Source organism: Kogia breviceps, chromosome 10, assembly GCF_026419965.1.
Source record: "Kogia breviceps isolate mKogBre1 chromosome 10, mKogBre1 haplotype 1, whole genome shotgun sequence".
In the NCBI taxonomy this organism is placed as follows: Eukaryota; Metazoa; Chordata; class Mammalia; order Artiodactyla; family Physeteridae; genus Kogia; species Kogia breviceps.
In genome coordinates, this window is record NC_081319.1 from 4,173,135 (window position 1) to 4,192,975 (window position 19,841).

Genomic DNA, 19,841 nt, shown 5'->3' on the forward strand with positions numbered 1-19,841 from the left:
AACGGCGTGTTGTGGGTCCTCGGGATGTGGAGGGTCCCGGGGGGCCTGACAGCAGGCCCTTCCTCCCAGAGCATCTCATGGAAAACACACTTGGGGAAGAAATGCTGGCTTAGACAGATGAACAGAGCCTAGTGATAATTATCCAGCCACCAAAGAGAGTGGGTCCTGCTGGAGAATGGAAAGCCCAGGGGCCCCAGGTCCCGAGCAGCAGTCGTCATGGAAGTGAGAGCGTGTGTTGATTTTCAAAGACGGATTTAAGTATGCTTCCAAAGCCACTTCTTCAGAGGGAGGAACTTGTACAGATTCTCAATAAGCCTAAACCAGTGACAGGACCAAGCTTTCAAATTCCATCAAAGAAAAAAGTTTGGTAAAATGGATTGCCACTTTTCACCGTCTACACTACCAGGAACCCCGTCATGTACCCTGAGGTAAACCCGAGCCAGATGTAACTCGCTCTCAGTAACAGTCCTTGGAGAGAGTGACTATCAGAAATATATAGGAATCTTTTAAATTCTTTCCAATATTTTATTATTTAGTTAATATATGTATTATTATGTTTCTAAAATTTCAAACATAAAGAAATGTTGAAGGAATTTTACAGCGAACTGTCTTATAACCATCAACTAGATTACACAATTAACATTTTATTATACTTCCTAGAACAAATATCTATCTATTCATCTCTCATCCATCTTACTTTTTGATGCTTTTCAAGTATACTTCCCCCTAAGAGTTCAATATTTCTGTATTTTTTTTTCTTTTTTTTTTAAACATCTTTATTGGAGTATAATTGCTTTACAATGGTGTGTTAGTTTCTGCTTTACGACAAAGTGAATCAGTTATACATATACATATGTTCCCATATCTCTTCCCTCTTGCATCTCCCTCCCTCCCACTTTTTTTTTCTTTTCAGGCACAATTTATATATAATGAAGTACACAAATCTTAAGGATACTATCTGTTGAGTTTTGACTAATGAATACCCCTGTAAATCCCCACCTCACCCCTATCCCCAGAGGCAACACACTGTTTTGATTTTTTTCCTATCGTCTATTAGTTATCTCTTCTAGATCTTCATACAGGTGGAATCGTGTGTGTGTGACTTCTTCCACTCAGCATGTTTTTGAGATTTATTCATGTTGCATAGGTCATTTCTTTTATGACTGAGTAGTACTCCATTTTGTGAATATACCAGTTCGTTTGTCCATTCACCAGTTGAAGGACATTTAAGTTGTTTCCAATTTGAGGTGGTTATGAATAAAGCCAATTTAAACTTTTGCGTACAGGTTTTTGTGTGAAACTAGGTTTTTATTTCACCTTGGGTGAATACCTAGGATTGGAATTTCTGGATCATAGAAGGGTATATATTTGGCTTTTAAGAAATTAGCAGACATTTTTCCAGAATGGTGTAGCATTTAACAGTCCCTGCAACAGTGTAGGTAAATTTGGGAGTTCTGGTTGTTCCATGTGTTTGTCAGCACTTGGTATTGTCAGTCTTTAATTTGGCCATTCTGGTGAGGGTGTAGTAGTATCTTAATGTGGTTTTAATTTAGATTTCCCTAGTGACTAATGATATTTTTCGTGTGTCTGTTGGCTATATATATATTTCTCTTTGAGAAGTGTCTGTTCGGATCTCTTGCCCATTTTTTAGAGTAGGTTGTTTGTTATTGAGTTACAGGAATTCTTTCTGTACCTTGGCTACCAGTCTTTTATCAGATAAATGTTTTGTGAATATTCTTTCCCAGTCTGTGTCTTGTCTGTTCATTTTTTTAAATGAATGAATGAATCAGTCAGTCTTTTGGTGAACAGAAGTTTATAACTTCAGTGAGGTCAATTAATGTTTTCTTTTTTGGCTATTGCTTTCATGTCCTAAGAAACTTCCAACTACTCTAAGTCACAAAGCTATTTTCCCCATATTTTCTTTTGAAAACTTTACTGTTTTAGCTCTTACATTTAGGTCTATCTCAAATTAATTTTTGAGTATGGTGTGAGATAGGGGTCAAGGCTCATTTTTTCCCCCTGTGGATATCCAGTTGTTCCAGCACCATTGGTTGAAAAGACTTTCCTTTCCTTACTGGATTATTTTGGTGTCTTTATTAAATATTAAATGACTAAGTGTGGGTCTATTTCTGGGCTCCCTATTCTGTTTTACTGATATATTTACCAAACCTTATGCCAATACCATACCGTCTGTCTTATTACTATAACTTTATATAGTAAGCCTTAAGTCAGGTCGTCTAAGTCCTCCAACTTTGTTCTTTTTAGAGGTTTCAGTACAATTGTGAATTTAGTTGGTAAGGGTGAGCATCCTCTTGCTTTGTCTCAATCTTAAGGGAAAAGCATTCACTATTTCGCTCTTAAGTATGATGTTACTGGTAGGTATTTTATAGATGCCCTTTGTCAGATTAAGGAAGTTCCCTTCTATTCCTAGTTTGCTGTGAGTTTTTATCATGAATGATGTTGAATTTTGTTAAAAGTTTTTTTCTGATCTAGCAGTCCTTTTTTTTTTTTAAACATCTTTATTGGAGTATAATTGCTTTACAATGGTATGTTAGTTTCTGCTCTATAATAAAAATATGGAACGCTTCACAAATTTGCGTGTCATCCTGGCTCAGAGGCCATGCTAATCTTCTCTGTATCGTTCCAATTTTAGTATATATGCTGCCAAAGCGAGCACTGATCTAGCAGTCTTTGAAAATTGATTCCCTTTTAGACACAAACTCTACTCCCCCTCCTCCTCCCACAATCATTCTAATGTGCTTAACTAATTATATCTCTTTGTTTATGTGTGATTTTATAAAGCTGTATTCTTTTTTGTTTGTTTTTGTTTTTGATTGTTTTGGGGTTTTTTTGCGGTACGCGGGCCTCTCACTGTCGTGGCCTCTCCCGTTGCGGAGCACAGGCTCCGGATGCGCAGGCTCAGCGGCCGTGGCTCACGGGCCCAGCCGCTCCGCGGCACGTGGGATCCTCCCGGACCGGGGCACGAACCCGCGTCCCCTACGTCGGCAGGCGGACTCTCAGCCACTGCGCCACCAGGGAAGCCCATATAAAGCTGTATTCTTTATGAACATGTATTTTTACATAAATATATGTGTATAAAAATATCTTTATCTATATATAAAAAGCTCTTTCTTTTTCCACTAAGCACTGTGATTTTAAGATCCATCTGTGTTCTCTGGGCACATCTCACTGAATTGTTAGCAGCTCTCTAGCACGAACACCCTGAGTGCTCCGTATTGCAGCACTGTGGGAAAGAGGGCCTGCGGGGATGAGCACAGAATATGTTACCAAGGGTAACACTGGAAATCTGAGTCACTGATAAATCGAGTCAGTGGAAAGAATGTGGGGTTTTAGAAAGTGGTCATGAGTCCAAACACTGGCTCTGCCCCTTACTCGCTGTGTGATCTTGGGCAGTTATTTACCTTCTTTGAGCCTCAGTTTCTTTTTAGAATAGGGGTGACACCTTCTATGATTGTTACGAAGATTAAGCAAGATAATGTGAAAATGGAAGTGCCTGGACCTTAAATGCTGTCACAGAGTGTTAAGTTTCTTTTCCTCCTCGTGACGGGTGCTGGCGGGGAAGTGGGAGCGAAGCGTATGTGTGTGATAATCGCACCGTTGCCAGAGGTGCCCCACACAGAGGGGCTCGTCATGCATGTTACATTGGAAGCATCAGCGATGGCTAAGCCGCTGACTGGGTATCTCGCCGTGTTTAACATCCCTTTTCCCTCTGCCTCTCTGCAGGACACAGTGGCCTTGGAGAGCATGCCCCTCCTAGGTTTCACCATTGCGCCAGAAAAGGAGGAGGGCAGCAGCGAAGTAGGACCTATTTTTCACCTTTACCACAAGAAAACTGTATTTTATAGCTTCAAAGCAGAGGATACCAATTCGGCTCAGAGGTACCAAAATAACTAGTCGTGCGTCTCCTTGCCTCTCTCTCAGAAGGGAATGAGCTCTCACCCTGGGCTTTGGCTTGTTCTTCTCCATCCATCCTGTCCTTTCAAGTCCCCTCGGGCCACAGCAGAACAGCAGATTTAAATTCACAGGCAGACCTCGGAAGTATTGAGGGTTTGGTTCCAGACCACCGCAATAAAGCGAACGTTGAAGCAAAGCGAGTCACAAGCTTTCTGGTTGGCCAGTGCATAAAAAGTTATGTTTATACTGTAGTCTGCTACCTCTGCAATAGCATTATGTCTAAAAAAAAAATGTACATACCTTAATTTGAGAAAACTTTACTGCTAAAAATTGCTAACCATCGAGCCTTCCACAAGCCATGATGTTTTTGTAATAGTAACATCGAAAATCACTGGTCACACATCACCATAACAAATACAGTAACAATGGAAAAGTGTGGAATATTGTGAGCAGTGCCAAAATATGATACAGAGACACAAACTGAGCAAATACTGTTGGAAAAGTGGTGCTGCTAGACTTGCTGGACATAGGGTTTCCACAAACCTTCAATTTATAGGAAATGTAGTACCTCTGAGCACAGTAAAGCAAAGCGCAGTAGAACGAGGTCTGCCTGTATTATGACTCATTTATACAGGTGTGCATTGATTCAGCAACCTTTGCACTGTACTCTAGGCGTTTTGCTAAATGCTAGGGAAACAAATGTAGTAGGACACGGTTGCTGACTTCAGGCTAATAATAACGTAGTCTCATCATTCATGGGTTCCATGACCAGAGTTCCAGGCAGAGCCTCAACACCAAGTGTCCCCTCTCTTCTGCATTGCAGGTGGATTGAAGCCATGGAAGACGCAAGTGTGTTATAGCAGTTATCAAGCCCGTGGACTCAGAGTATACTTTTCGGTTGATGCGTGGACCCTTCCAGAAGCCAATCTGTGTCTCCACTCATCCGGACACACATCTCGATTCAGCATGGGGCCTGACCTTGTTTGCTGTAACCCCTCTCTCACACCTTCACAAGTGGAACCCTTAGGGATATTTATGGACCTTTTCTGTGTTCGTGTTTTCCACCCCCACCCCAGGCATAAACGATTTCCTTTTCCAGTAGTGAGTTAAAATTTAGTCACATGAAGACGTGGAAACCGATAGAGAAGTACATTTTAGAAATGCAAGCTTTTTAGTAGAAACAAGCTTTTACAATTTTTACTCCTGGTAAACATGATGACCTTTCCCGTTGTTGATGTCAGTGCCTCAGGTGAAATGAGAAACAACCAGCAAATAACAGCTACTCTCATCAAAAGCACTTTATTGTTTTACTGAGCAACAACCTCCAGTTTTATTTTTTCCAAGGGATTTACTTAAGTAAATGGTAGATGGAGTCCTGTGGACTAATTTGCCACCAGTACTGGCTGTGGCGCAAGGAGGCGGCACCAGGAGGGTCTCCCTTACCACGGAGGGCGCAGGGCCACGTGGCACTGGAGCGCAAGGGGAGGACTCTCTCCTCCAAGTGCCCAGTCGATCTGCAGACCGACAGGGCTTCCGCAAGGAGATACTCCGTCCTCCCCACGGTGGTCCCAACACCAGAGTAGTGCGGGAAGCTCTGCTGCTGGCAGATCCGGCCCCCGCCCCCGGAGGTCACTGCAGACCCTCCGAAGAGACAGGGGTCTGCTTTAATTTATTGTGTGCCTTCCTGAGTTTACCCCGCACAGCTGACGTCGTTACGCTTGTGAGAACTGTTCTTGTCTTCGACTCGGTGATCCTTCTGCTGTATTCCTGAAGCCTTGAAAGAGATAAAAGGAGAGAAGACAGGATGCAATCAGAAGGTGAATTCGTGGTCTCGGCCAGTGCCTCTGGACACACAGTGAGGGAGCACAGAGATAGCGGCTTGAAGATCCTCTCTGGGCGCCTGGGGCTCGGTCACCTCCCCGCTGATGACTGCTGCTCACGATGCTGGATGTGTTTTTACATAAAGCAGAGTGGTGGGGGGACTCCTTGTTACTCTCATCGAAATAAAAAACAATCATCACATTTTCTGATGTCCTGTCCCCATCTTCCTGCTGCCCTGCCCCCTAAAAAAGGCATTTGCTGACAAACATTTTGTAAAAAGCACCGTCTCCAGGAGGTATTTACATTATATATTTTTAGGGGAATTTTTTTTTTTCTAGTTTGCAGTTCTTTTAAAATGTTTGGTTAAACATTTAATTAACGATTCAAACTAAGTGATTATAGAGGCCTTCCTATTAATTTTTGAGGACTTTCATTTTCATCATCAGACATATTGAAATGGGCCTTCTAGACCCTTTGAGCCTTTAGAAAGCACAGCAAGACTTCAGCACGAGGAAGTGGGCGCTCCTCCAACCCGCCTGTGCCACTGCCCACTGCCAGTTTCTGAGCTCCGGGTAGAATTATGGCCGGAAGTCATCTGGAAGGCCTCTTTTACTGTATAACATCCTATTTCTGATACTCTGTAAAGAAGATGTGATAGGGCTTTTATCCTCGGTGAATAGTTACGCTAATAAAAAACACCTGGGTTGTAGCTAAAACATACCGGTTGGGTTTTGTCAAAGGAAGTAGCCACAGAGGTCCTCCACAGCTCGCGTGTGACTGGGCAAGGATCTGCCTGGGTACCTGGGCCTTCTTTCCACCCGTCCTCCCCGTGGTTCTGTGTGGACGCATTTCAGCCAACTTCTACTGGTTGATTTGGCTCACTGTCCCTCCCCCGCCCTTCTCTCTGTCCAGCTCGTCTTACACGTTCACGTCACCGTCTGTCCACTGGGTGAGCCCAGAGTGACTCGGGCGCGGAGGCTGGAGGAGTGGCTGCCCGAGGCCCCGCGATGCCTGCTTTGCCCCGCTGCTCGCCAGGCACGGGGCAGCCCCTGGGCACATCCCCAGCAGAGGCTGTGTTTCTAGAGAGGAAGCAGTGCTGTGGCTTAGAAACCAGAACACACTCCAGGAGCCCTGAGCCCCGGTGCCTCTACCTGTTCACCCGGAGACCCTCCCAGCTTGCCAAAGAGATCAGGGGACACGGCGCACACCGGGCGTTTGTAGAAGTGGACCGAAGGCTGTGACGCTGGAAAGCAGGTAGCACTTACTTTACACTCTGGTGGTTTCACAGCTTTTTCCTGAGACTGGATGTGTCTCTCCAGTCTGGACTGGTCCTCATCAGCAGGAAGAACTCTGCTCGTTATCACTAACACAGAGCACACTGGAACATGGTAGCGTCCCGGGACACATTGAGTTCCTGGGTCCTAATAAGTCTTCTATTAAGACATGTCAGAAATACACTGAGTTGTTCTGCCGAGGCTGACAGATTCCCTGACCACTCGTTCTCCTTTGGATGCAGCCCGGGCAGGTGAGGAGTGAGGGGCTGATGCCCAGGTGGTGTGCTGGCGTGCCCCCCACCCCGACGGCCCTGCTGTATTCCCAGAAGCAGGTCAGAGTCCTTTCACCATCTGGTCCAGCCTCTCGTTTGATTCAGTGTAAATGGCATCGCTGAACACTGAGGCCCTACGTGGGGACTGAGGCCACCTGGACCGGGAGAGGTAGGAGCAGAGGGAACCCAAGTTTCTTTCTTTTTTTTTTTTTTAAATTTATTAATTTATTTTTATTTTTGGCTGCGTTGGGTCTTCGCTGCTGCGCGCGGGCTTTTCTCTAGTTGTGGCGAACGGGGGCTGCTCTTCGTTGCGGATGCGTGGGCTTCTCACTGGGTGGCTTCTCTTGTTGCGGAGCACGGGCTCTCGGCGCGCGGGTCGGTAGTTGTGGCACGAGGGCTCGGTAGTTGTGGCTCGTGGGCTCTAGAGCGCAGGCTCAGTAGTCGTGGCGCACGGGCTTAGACGTTCTGTGGCACGTGGGATCTTCCCAGACCAGGGCTCGAATCTGTGTCCCCTGCATTGGCAGGCGGACTCTTAACCACTGTGCCACCAGGGAAGCCTCCGAGTTTCTTTCTGCTGTGGGGCAGTCAACCACATGCTGGAATATTCTTTCCCTCATGGATTCAGCCTGTGATATGCGGCTGCTGGGAGCAGGGAAACTTCTGTGCTTCCACGTGTTAACTGTCCGTCAAGAGGACAAATGTACCCGCACTAAGACGTCTGTTTCCAATAGCAAGTAAAGGGAAACCAACCTAACGCTGGTTTAGACAGTTAGGAAATCAGCTCAGCAAGAAGTGGGAAAGCAGGGCAGGTTCAGGGCTGGACAGTATCCCCCAAGCCCCAAGCTCTTTGGGTTACTGACCTGTCGTCCACTGCCAGCTTGATTCCAGGGCTGGTTCCCAAGAGGCTGACCAGTGACCGCCCCCAGTGATGGGAGCTCCTGCTGGCCTATTCACAGCCCCCAAGGAGGGGGCTCAGCTCCCTGTAGCTTCTTAGAAGCACCCAGCAGACCCTCCACACGGCTCCAGGACCACACTTACTGAGCTGTCACTGCAAAGGGCACCGCTATGACTGGCTGAGACCCGTCAGCTGGGGGAGAGGGAGCTGGCGGAGGCGGCTGGGGGCATTCGGCCACAGTGGCCACGCTCTGGACCACATCTTCTGGAAAGGAGACTATGGTTTGGATTAGTGTAGTGCACGGGCTGGGCCTTGCCATGGATTTGGGGGATGTTCTGTGAGAGAGTAACTTACACAGCCATCATTGGGGCATCTATCGTATATTTGCTGAATATTACTGTAAGTGGCATTGGGGAGGCTGGTTTGATGTTATTGGTATTTTAAGACCCTAATAAACACAATTATTAAATCAGCAGCCAAACAGCACTGATCTCTCATGGGCTCGTAGAAGACCTTTGTGTGATTAACAACAAATGATAGCAAACATCTCGGCTCGAAGGGCTCTAAGCACCTTTAACCCCGCTCCTCCGTTTAATTCTCCCGAGGACCTGTTGCGGTGAGTTGTTTTTCTGATTGTTATTATCCCCAGTTTGCAGGTGAGGAAACTGGGGAATAGAAATGTTAGGTCACTTGCCCCGGGTCACACACTCGCAACCCATGCTTGTAACTGCTCCCCTGCGGTTCCTTCCTCGAATGCGTGTGAGCTGATACTCAGGCAACCTTCTGACCCTTGCAACATGAAGTCCCTCCTAAAATCAACAGAAATCTCTAACCGCCCAGGACCAATCAGTAGGACCTTTTCTCCAACGTTATAACAAACACAATGTTGAGTCAGAGAAACATTGTGCATTTTTTTCTCCAAGCAGAGTCCTCAGATGTTGTCACGTAAGGTACCATCCATGTACGTAATCCAGTGTTATCTCAATATACTAATTGCAACAATGAATACAGTCCTGTTTTTCTGCAATCATATGCACAAGATTTACTTCAATTTAAAATGGGGATCTGGATATTTAAAACCGAAAGTATACATGCTTTAAAAATAATTTCACAGTTCACATTTCTAGTGTTATTCAATAACTGACATGTTAGGGTGCGCGCTCAAATATGAGGGATTTTGAAGGTAAGTAACCTTGGGGGTTCAGCACGTTTCTCTCACTCACATGATGGAACAGCTTAGAATTCTTATGATGGATTTATAAGTAATAACCTAAAAAATTGATCAATCACTTGCTATTCTCAAGCCGTTTATGAATGTACATCCTGTGGTGAAAAGACAAGCCCGAATGTTATAGTGAACACGTGTCCTATAAGAATGGACAAGAAGTATTATTTGGGGAAGGAAGCCATCATATCCTTGCCAGACCAGTTCCAAGGGGAAGAGAGCACGTGTTCACAGAACACTTCTGTGTCCTGGGGGGGGGTTGCACCCCCAAGGGAAGGGGGCTATTTCCAGACGTGAAATCAAGCCAATGCAAGCAATGCACAGCCCGGGGTGTGTTGGTCATGGGAAGCCAGAGCAGTGTGTCGGGGTGACAGACCACAAATGTACAAGCAGCTGCAGCCAGAACGTGGCTGCCCCCCCCCTTGGGGTGCAGCGGGGAACAGCAGAGGGAGAGCTGGCCCTGGGGATGGCTGCCCCACTGTGCATGTGTGGGTGGCTTCAGGCTCTTCCCGTGGCCCACCCCTCTCCCCTGGGGTGTCCCTCTCTAGGTCTACAAGTGCCCTCAGGAAAGTGTGGACAGGCGAGTTGGGGGTCCAGGGTTGGGAGGGTCTGGGAAGGTTTTCAGAGTAAAAACTTAACTGAGTCTGCGGGCAGTGACCTCAGCTTGTGGCCAGGCTTGGAGTCTGTGGTACCAGTGTACAGGGTTTATCTGCAGTGTACAGTCAGATCCTGAGCTGAAGAACATGAGACCCCGAGTGTCTGAAGTGATGTTTTAGGCACAAGGGCTGTCATTAGTGTCGTCAGACAGGACTGCAAGGCACCTTTTAGAACTCTACACTGTGCCAGACGTCATCAGGAAGAATACACGACTACGGTAGTGAACATCTGAGGGGAAACCAGTCTAACCGAGCCAGACACCAGACTCCAGAGGCAGTGCCCAGCATCACATCCCCTTCCACCAGAACTCTCTCTGGAGAAGCTAAAGGCCCCGTGGCCACCCTCACAATGTCCTGGCGATCATGGAGTGATTTTGCAGACAAGTTCTCTACATGGTCTGGGTCTCTTCGGTGCACAGAGAATTGACGATGTCTTACAGGGAAGCGTATTCCGTGTTGACAGAGCAGAATGTCGACGGGCCTCTTCTCTACTTTGATCATCTTTCAAGGGTGCTGTTAAACTAGAGCAAAAGAGAAGCACGGACAAGAGAAAATCTGTATTAAGGAAGCACAAGACAAAAGAGAAAAGGAAGAAAAAGAAAAAAGGAAGAAAGCACCATAAATGAGTTTCTTTTATTCTTGTTTTTCAAACTGGACAGTATCCCCCAAGTTCCAAGTGAGTTATGAAATCAATGCAATGAGTCACAACCAGGACCCAACCCCTGCCCCACACACCGAAGAGCAGAGGAGAAGGCAGCAGAATATTCCATCATCCTTAAGTACCATTTTATGACATTTTTGTTTCAATCATACGTGTATGTATATACTATATGTGATATGCTGCTTGTTGTTAAAAATGTATTTATACTTATAGATCATGGTCAAAAAACTTTTAAACCACTAGCCTGAGTATCAGGTAAGGAAAAAAAAATAAAGAGCACAAAGTTGCAGTCAGACACATAATGAGCCAAAACAGAATTAAAGACACATATTCAAATGTAATTACACTTCCAGTTTTATTTTTTGAATGCTTCAAAATATTGCAAAGAGGAGAACATATAAAATTCATGGAAAAGCTACCCAAATTCTTTCACTTATTCTGGAAACTGACTTTACATCCTGTGGTGAAAAGACAGACTTTGCTGATTGAAACTCTGATACGCTCATAAACAATGACTTTCCTAATACAGAGAAATGCTGATTTACCTAAGTCATTTCTGAAACGTCTGTGAACAAGTCAAATTTCACGTTGAAACCTGAGCTTCAAGAAACACCTAGATAATCGGGAAACATGCATTTCTTGGCTCCTCCCAAAACCTACTAAAAGGACAGCAAATGAATAACGAGATATAACCTAAAGGACAAAGAAAATCCAAGAGGCATGGGGTATGGAAATGGTCAGCTCATCTTTGGAAGATATAACACGCGTGGACAGTGGCAGCTCACTTGGCAGAGGAGAAAGCTAATACCATAGTGCCCCCCCCGCCGGAAACGATGCCAGTGAGACATATCAGCCCCTGCCTCCGGAGAGGCTTGCAAGCCGGAGGCACCGTTATCTGGGAAGGCCATGGTGGGACTCAACAGGGGCACCAGTGGAGTCTCTGTAAGGAGTCATGAGACCCTCATTCCCTGACCCCACCCTATAGACAACTGACTGCCCTGGAAGGAGACAGGAAACACAGACACCCTTTGGATTCAACTTTTGAAAATTTATTTATTGACTGCACTGGGTCTTTGTTGCTGCATGCAGGCTTTCTCTAGTTGGCAGTGAGTGGGGGCTACTCTGCGTTTTGGTACACTGGCTCTAGATGCGTGGGCTTCAGTAGTTGTGGCGTGCGGGCTCAGCAGTTGTGGCTCATGGGCTCTAGAGCGCAGGCTCAGTAGTTGTGGCGCATGGGCTTAGTTACTCGGCGGCATGTGGGATCTTCCTGGACCAGGGATCAAACCCCCGGGATCAGACCAGGAATCTGTCCCCTGCACTGGCAGGCGAATTCTTAACCACTGTGCCACCAGGGAAGTCCCTGGATTCAGCTTCTAAATGGGGGGCTTCTGTTTCCTGCCTGCCAAGTTCCCTCTCCTTGAGATGAAAATGTGTGCTCAATAGAAGGAATCAAAATTCTTGAGTTCAACAGTTTTTTTGTTGGGAGACTACCCCTGAATGACTGCTCTAATCTGAAGGTGGCTGAAAAGACCCATTATGAAGGACTTTCATTTGCCCTGAGGAGGTGGGATTTTATCTGATTAGTCCGAGGTCCTAAACTGGTTCTGAGGCCCAGAACCATGCTTGAGATGCTGCTTGGCCTGCACAGTTTAAAAACCATTTGCAAACTGCCAACATTTTAAAGCTAAGAAATTTTTATGTTTACAAATCTGGATTTCTGGTTTCTCTTGAGAAATCTGAGATGCTTCATCTCTGGACCACATTCCAGGAGCTGATGAGGGGCTCTACGCCTTTAAGTGGGTACTGAGCTCTCCAGGTGTCACTACCACCATTTAACATACTAATTGTGTTTGTATCAGTTTATTAACCTCCCTTAGATTGTCTGCCAGACTCCTACACCCTCCCCCAAGGCCCCACCTGAGGCCTCTTGAGTTTTTACTTCAGCCCAAAGCAATGCAGAACCACTAAAGACCTTCATAAATAGAAGAGGGCTAGGAGAGGCTCTGTTTCAGCAGCAGCACAAAGGGAGCAAGGAAGGATGAATGAATGAATGAGGAAGGCAGCTAGTTAGAATGAATGAATGAATGAGGAAGGCAACTAGTTAGACTGGTTAGGAAGGCTAGGAAACTACACAGCGGCAGCGAGATGAAGGTAAGACCTAAACTAGGGACCAGTGGAGAAGGGGCCAAACCTAAGGGTAAAACCAAGGGGATTTGTTGTTTAGACCCTCAGTCTTAAGTGTACCCAGAGTCTCCAGAAAGCCAGAAGCCTCAGGCAGCGTCCACCTATCCCCAAGGCAAAGGGCAGGATCCAAAGCAAAGCACTTAAGGGAGAGGCTTTTCCAAGGAATCTCCGCTTCGAGGTGCATTCCCTGGCCTGCAGTGAACAGGCTGTGGGGTGGAAATAATTTCTTTAAGAAACTCAAGGAATGCTACGACTTAACTTATAGACTTCATCAGTGAAAGGCTGGTGGTCCCAAGTGCGTTAGCTCTTGAGGTGGTGCTGGGTTAGTAAAGAACTCCAGGCCTAAAGATTGAGAGTCCCAATTAGACGACATTTAAAAACAACACATCCTCCTGAGCATATTCTAAAGCGGGACTAAGGGCAGGTGCATTTTTCTGAGAGGAGAATCTGATTTTCCATCATGTGTCCAAGATACTTGAGCCAAGTACAACTTATTAAGGCATGGGAAGCCCCAGGTCAGAAACCAAATGGTCGTAACTCTCAATAAAAGCCATTCTGGAGGGGCTCAGGACACACGCTGGCAGTGCTCCTGTGTTCCAGAACCGTCCATCCACCGCAGGGTCGGTCTTTCTCTTCCTGGGAAGAACAAGGGCCATTGATACAGAGGTTGAGACCTCCGCAAGTAACCTTCTACTGTGACAGAGCTCGACTGTGACAGAATGATGGAGCTGGGCAGAAGGTTTTCTTCCTTTCGAAGTCCTCAAGGACAAAAGAGAAGAAATAAGCAGAAATAACTATTAATAAACGTTCCACCACTTGCTAGCCAGGTGACTTTGGAGAAGTTATTCTTCCTCTGTTAAAGGCCTCTGCCTCTTCAGTTGTAAAAAAGAGAAAAAAGATAATACCATCTAGTTCACAGGGTTATTATGAAGATTAAACAGGATAATGTGTAAGTGTAAGGAATGTGCAATCTGGTATTCAATGATTACGTCTATTCAGATACCAAATTCTTAAAAAAAAAAAGGCTAGCAACAATTACGTGAGGTTTAAAAGTTCATTTTATAAACATGTCATAATTATACAAATGACAAACAGATCAGAAACTGATTACTGTATATAGTAATAAAGCATAAGCTATTATAGAAACATTGCCATATAGACGTACCTAAGTACTTACGAAGGTAATTATTGTCTTCCTAGTCTATGAAAATAAAAAAACATTATTTACGCTATCACAAAAGCCATACCCTTATAGGTAAAAAAAAAAAATCTCTGCTAGATAATAGTAATTTTAAAAATTTAGCACATCTACAACTATTGTTTAGTCAAAACTTTATTTTCATTGACTCAACATTTATCATTTAAATGCAAATTCAAAATAAGCTTGGATGGCAAAAAACATTTACTCTGTTAGGTACAAAATGAAACCGCATGATCTAGTTCCTGCTCTCGGTTAATGATTGCAGAACAGACTGCTTAAGTGTTGTGGGAAAAAAGACCTGCCCAGAGGACCAGAGGGCAGAGGAGGGAACACCTGGATCTCATTCACAAGTACTGTGTATGGAGCTAGAAGCCCCAGGCTCATATCTCAGCTCCAGGAAGTCACCAAAACCTTGTTTACACTGAGTTCATCTGTAAAAATGGGATAATGATATGAACACTGTTTACCATACACTGTTGCTGTGAAAAGCATTCATTCAATAAATGCCCACTGCAGGACTTCCCTGGTGGTCCAGTGGTTAAGACTCCACCTTCCGACACAGGGGGTGCGGGTTTAGTCCCTGGTCAGGGAACTAAGAACTCACATGTTGCACAGTGCGGCCGGGAAAAAAAAAAAGGAAATGCCCACTTCACGCCCATTCTGTACTTCGGTACTAGGCACTGCGTTGTGGGCCGAGCACACTTTGATGCAGGGCTCCGTACGGGTAGGTGCTGGGGCGACGCACACACAAGGGCTGTGGGTACCGCTGCATATTATCATTCCCACTGAGCCACTGGCCCTGGCCGTGAGTGATTTCAGGCATAGTTAAGGAGTTAAAAAAGATTCTTTTAAAAGGTTAAACAAAAAGTTTTGCCTTTTTTTTCCTGCCACACATTTTTGGAATTATATCAGTGATGTGGGCCTGTAGGGTGCATCAGAATGATCTGTGATGCTCAGTCAAAGTGCTGATGCCAGGCACCACCCAAAGCTTACAGTTTCAGACCCAAAGGGGGGCCTGGCAGTTCTGAAGTACACTCCGCAATTAAGAACACTTTATTTTAAAGGCTGATAAAACGTTAAAAGCACTGTTACTGCAAATGTGGATACATCATATTAACAGTCAAAAACAAAGTATAGCTAGTATAACACAACATGTGTATTTTTGTGATTATAAAGTCCATCAAGTGTTACAAAGCCATTTAAGAGTTCTCACTAAAACCTTCTACCAAAAACACAATGGAACAAAAAACAGCACTATAGCAGTGGTGCCCTCAGCTTGCAGAAGCCTTTTACCTGCTGATATTGTTTGCAATCTGTGTGTGTATGTACATGTGCTTCTGTCCTTCAGGGGAAGAAAAGAGCTCAAGCCCATCAAGATTGTGAACTTTGCTATGACTTTTAATATTGAACTAACCTTTTAACTCAGTGGTCCCCAAACTTTTTGGCACCAGGGACCGGTTTCATGGAAGACAATTTTTCTACAGGAGGGGTGTGGGGTGGTTCAGGCAGTAACGCAAGCAATGGAGAGCGGTGGGGAGCGATGGAGAATGATGGAGAGAGATGGGGAGTGGTGGGGAGCGATGGAGAGCGGTGGGGAGCAGTGGAGAGAGATGGGGAGCGGTGGGGAGCGATGGAGAGCAGTGGGGAGAGATGGGGAGCGGTGGGGAGCGGTGGAGAGCGGTGGGGAGAGATGGAGAGAGATGGGGAGCGGTGGGGAGCGATGGGGAGCGGTGGAGAGAGATGGGGAGCGGTGGAGAGCGGTGGGGAGCGGTGGAGAGAGATGGGGAGCAGTGGAGAGCGGTGGGGAGCGGTGAAGAGAGATGGGGAGTGGTGCGGAGCGGTGGGGAGCGATGGGGAGCGGTGGGGAGCGGCAGATGAAGCTTCGCTTGCTCAGCCACAGCTCACCTGCTGTGCGCCCGGTTCCTAACAGGCCACTGACCGCTACTGGTCCATGGCCCAGGGGTTGAGGACCCCTGTTTTAACTGGAAATTTTACTGAATACTACTACAAACAGCAAACTGATGCAGCATGGTTTACAACGTAAACCTTAAGGTGAAAAGCACTAGACCAGAGCCCTGGCTTCACTTTCTGCACCTGTAGCACTGGGAAGGTCGCTTAACTTATCTGGGTGTCAGTTCCTGCACCTTAGTAAAATGAAATAACAGTGCCTTGGTCACAGAATTGTCGAGTATTAAATGGAGAAAATTAAGAAAACTATAAGCCATCATAGAAACTATTTTTAGTATTCATTTCAAAAATCTAGTACAATTGTAATTTGTTTGCCAAAAAAACCCTTAAAACTAATATAAGTGTGTATTTTAAAGTTATATCTAGAAGTATTATATAACATTAGAAACAATTTTGGGGGAAAAAAGTACACAGTTACAAAGCAGTCCACGTTTACAAGGATTTACCATCAAAGTACTGTGTTCCCTGAGGCATATCATTTGACCTCTCTGCTCTCATCTGCCTCTCCTGTAAAATCTTTCTGCCAGAAGAGGATTTGACCATATCATTTCTGAGACCCCTTCCAGCTTCAGGATCTGTGGTTCACCATGACATTATAAATTTAACTCTTCTCTCCACTTACTTCCTTGCAAGGTGAAAACAAGGAAGGAAAATGGGTGTGTTTAAAGCATTTCCTATCAAAAATTTTACAAGATTATGGACAAAATACTCAAATTTGGGGTCACACTGATAAAAGCCCAAATGGCCAGTGTTTAAGAAAAAAACGTAAACGACCCACCTTGGAGTCAGTATTCATAATAAAGACGAAAAGTGCAGGGAAAAAATCAATTAGCAGAGGATCTTCGGCCTACAGAGAAAGCATGGTGATCAAGGAGTCTGGCCTAAGCACTTCAGGGCATCCCTGATAAAACAGTGGTCCACACCTTCTAAAGCAAGTCAAAACAACTTAAGAGAGAGAAGTAGCTAATGAAAAGCTACAACCCAATATTCATAGGCTCAAAGAGAAGCAATTGTATTTATGTAATTTAAGCAATTCTGCAAAGAGTTTTTAAATACACACTTAAGCATGGTTTACTCGTTTCAAATCGCGATACTTTTTATGCACTTGACCTGATACTCTCAGAAGCTGGTGCCTCCTCGGACCATCTATACCGAGTTAGGGCACAAACAGTTCAATACCCACCGAACAAACCACCCGCTTCCGACCTACAGGCTCTCCGCTCTGTCACTGCTTCCTCAATCAACACAGAGGTTTCAGCTCGGCGGGGGCCGGGGTGGAAGACGTCAGAGCGAGAACACAGCCCCTACCCGGCCTCAAAGAGCTCGCGGGCCCCCGGGAGGGGCGGGCTGGCCCCCGAATAACGGTGCCCGGCGTTCCTGGCCTTCGAAAACGACCAACCAACCCTTTACCCCGACGACCCCGGCATTTAACCTACATACTGGCCCTACAGCGGTACGGGCCCAGCCCGAGCAGACACCGCGGCGGACTGCGCGGCACGCTGCGCCCTGCGCCCGCCGCCGCCAGGGCCGGGCCGCCAAGGGGCCGGACAGAGCAGCGCGACCGCCGCTTTCCGTTGCGCGCGCGCGCCTCAGCCAATCGCGTGCTCGCCCGCCCCCCGCGGCCGCGGCGAGGCTGGCTCTGGGAAGAGGAAGAAGAACATTCGCCCTCCTCCTACCAGCGCGCGGGCGGCGGCGGCGGCGGCGGCACCGGGGTCACGAACTCTGACCTTTCACTGACAAAAACAATAACAAACCCCTCCTTCCCCGCGACCCCGGCGGCGCCTCCGGGCCCGCCCTCGCCGCCGCGCTCCCACCTGGGCGTCTCGTTTCTCGCCCGCTGACCTGCGAGCCCGGGGCTCCCGCCATCCACCGACGCCGGGAAACCGGCCTCCCCGCGCCCTGCCCTCCGCGCCGGGGGCCGCCCGCCGCAGACACGGGACCTGCTTCGAGGTCGCTTTGGCGCCAAATCCTGAGGTAAAATTGAAAAAAGGCCGGGGCGGGCTCGGGCCGGCGGCGGAGGGGGCGGTCCTGGCGCGCGGACATGGAGGCGCCGCGGCGGCGGCTGAACCCGACCCTTTTACCTTTGCCACGGGGCGGCGGCGCCGGCGCCAACCGCTTTGCATAGTGGGCCGGGCCGCTCCCCTCCCCTCCCCGCCCGCGGCCGGCGAAGCGAGCGGGCTACCCCTGACCGGCCCGGCCGGCACGAGGGTGGGGGCGGAAGGGGACGGCCGCGGCCCCGCCTCACAGTTGGCCCTCCGCCAACGCCGCCATTTTGTTTTCGGCGGAGATGGCTCCTGCTGGGCCAGGCTCCCCTCCTCCTCCTTTATCGCCTCCTCCTTTCTGCAGTCCCTCCTTCCCTCGCTCCCCGGCTCCTCTACCCTCCGCTTCCCGCCCGCAGTTGGCGACCGCCGCGGCCCAACCGCTGTTTTTTCCTGAAGGGGAGGATGGAGGAAAGGGAGGAAGGCGGGTGTGGGGCTCGAGCTTGTGAGCGACAGCTGGGCGGGCCAGTTGGCGCCCAGATAGGAGGGCCGGGGCCCCCGCGGCGCCGCCCCCCGAGGCTTTGCTGACTGGTTCTGTCGGTACGGGGCGGATCCCGCGCGTCGCAGGAGCCCTGGCCGGGTGGGAGCAGAAGCCGGGGCACGACGTGGGGCCAGGGCGCCGGGGGCGGGGCGGGGGCGCGGCCGGGTGAGCGTGGGGCGCGTGGTTAGGGCCCGGGCGCGTCCTCCGCGTGGAACGCGTCCAGAATGAGTGCTGTGGGACAGTAGTAATAAAGGTGATGAAGCATCTTGAATCCAGGGCGCTGGCTCGTGGGAAGGGCTTTTTGGAATCTGGGCTCCTGCCCGTATATTCCCCTTGAGGCTCAATTTCATCGACTGTGAAATGGGAGGATGGGCGTTCTTGCCAGGCTGGACCTCCCTTCTCAGATCGTTTGAGGGGCTCAACTCAGCAAATGGAGTCCAGGCTACTTTCCGAACCTCAGAGTAATGGAAAAATGGTGTTGTTGTTGAAAATGGAGTGTGGAGCCACCCGAAGTGGAAAGCCTAAGGGTATTGAGGGCTTGAGAGAACAGAGGGGAATCTGGAGTGTTCTCTTATCATTCGTTGATTACATACGTATTTGCCTAGTCTGGGGCACTGGGGATACATCTAGAGAACCAGCTAGACCAGGTCCCTGCCCTCCTATAATTGGGGGTAGGGTGAATAGACAATTAAGAGGTGATTTCGGAGAGTGGTAAATCCTGTGAAGGAAGTGAAGTGAAACTGGATGTGTTGAAGGCCCGACGCAGCTGCGATTGTATGGTCGGGAAAGGCCTCCGTGAGGACGTGATGTTGGAATGGAGGCACCCGAGGAAGGAATGGCGTGAGAGAGAAAACAGCAAATGCAAAACCCCAGGAGGGAAGGCGTTTGGTGTGAGTGAGGCTGGAGAACTAGTTCGTTGTCCCGTCCATTATTCCCGTCTACCTCCAGGCGGAGGTCTGTGAAATATGACAGAGGTAGTGGAGAATAAATCTTTAATTTAATAATCAATGAGAGAGTCAAGGAAAATATAGCCATGAAATGAATAGCTGTTGAATACATGACTTGGTGGAAAGCCTCAGAAAATCGCTTTACTTCCAGATTCAAATCCTTTGTCATTCCCTTGTGTTCATCCTCAATTCCTCTAATATTTGCTGAGCCCCCGTGTTACCCAGGCGCTAGTTGAGTAAGACATTGGTGGGTGTCAAGTATGTGAATATGGTTCCAACAACCTGAGTTCTGTTCTCTCCCT

At 47.6% G+C, this 19,841-nt stretch overlaps 2 protein-coding genes and 1 non-coding gene across 6 annotated transcripts in view; 2 read left to right on the forward strand and 1 right to left on the reverse strand.

Moving 5' to 3' along the window:
- Positions 1-5,937, forward strand: part of FGD5 (FYVE, RhoGEF and PH domain containing 5) — a 117,900-nt gene extending 111,963 nt beyond the window's left edge. For all 3 annotated transcript variants that reach the window (XR_010842461.1, XM_059076853.2, XM_067043408.1), the window contains exons 20-21: positions 3,745-3,899; positions 4,739-5,937. Coding sequence is in view for 2 of the 3 variants with exons in the window: in XM_059076853.2 (XP_058932836.1) it covers positions 3,745-3,899; positions 4,739-4,775 (192 nt within the window). In the remaining variant the exon portion in view is untranslated. The remainder of the gene's footprint in view (positions 1-3,744; positions 3,900-4,738) is intronic.
- LOC131764733 (U6 spliceosomal RNA) lies at positions 2,571-2,677 on the reverse strand. Its single transcript, XR_009337934.1, has one exon. It is a non-coding gene; the product is annotated as a U6 spliceosomal RNA (small nuclear RNA).
- Positions 5,938-17,692: 11,755 nt separating the features above from the next.
- The window catches only part of NR2C2 (nuclear receptor subfamily 2 group C member 2), a 76,190-nt gene continuing 74,041 nt past the window's right edge, over positions 17,693-19,841 (forward strand). Inside the window, exon 1 of one of the 2 annotated variants that reach the window (XM_067043372.1) lies at positions 17,693-18,046. The gene's annotated coding sequence lies outside the window, so the exon portion shown is untranslated. The remainder of the gene's footprint in view (positions 18,047-19,841) is intronic. The other variant, XM_059076892.2, reaches the window with a different exon arrangement.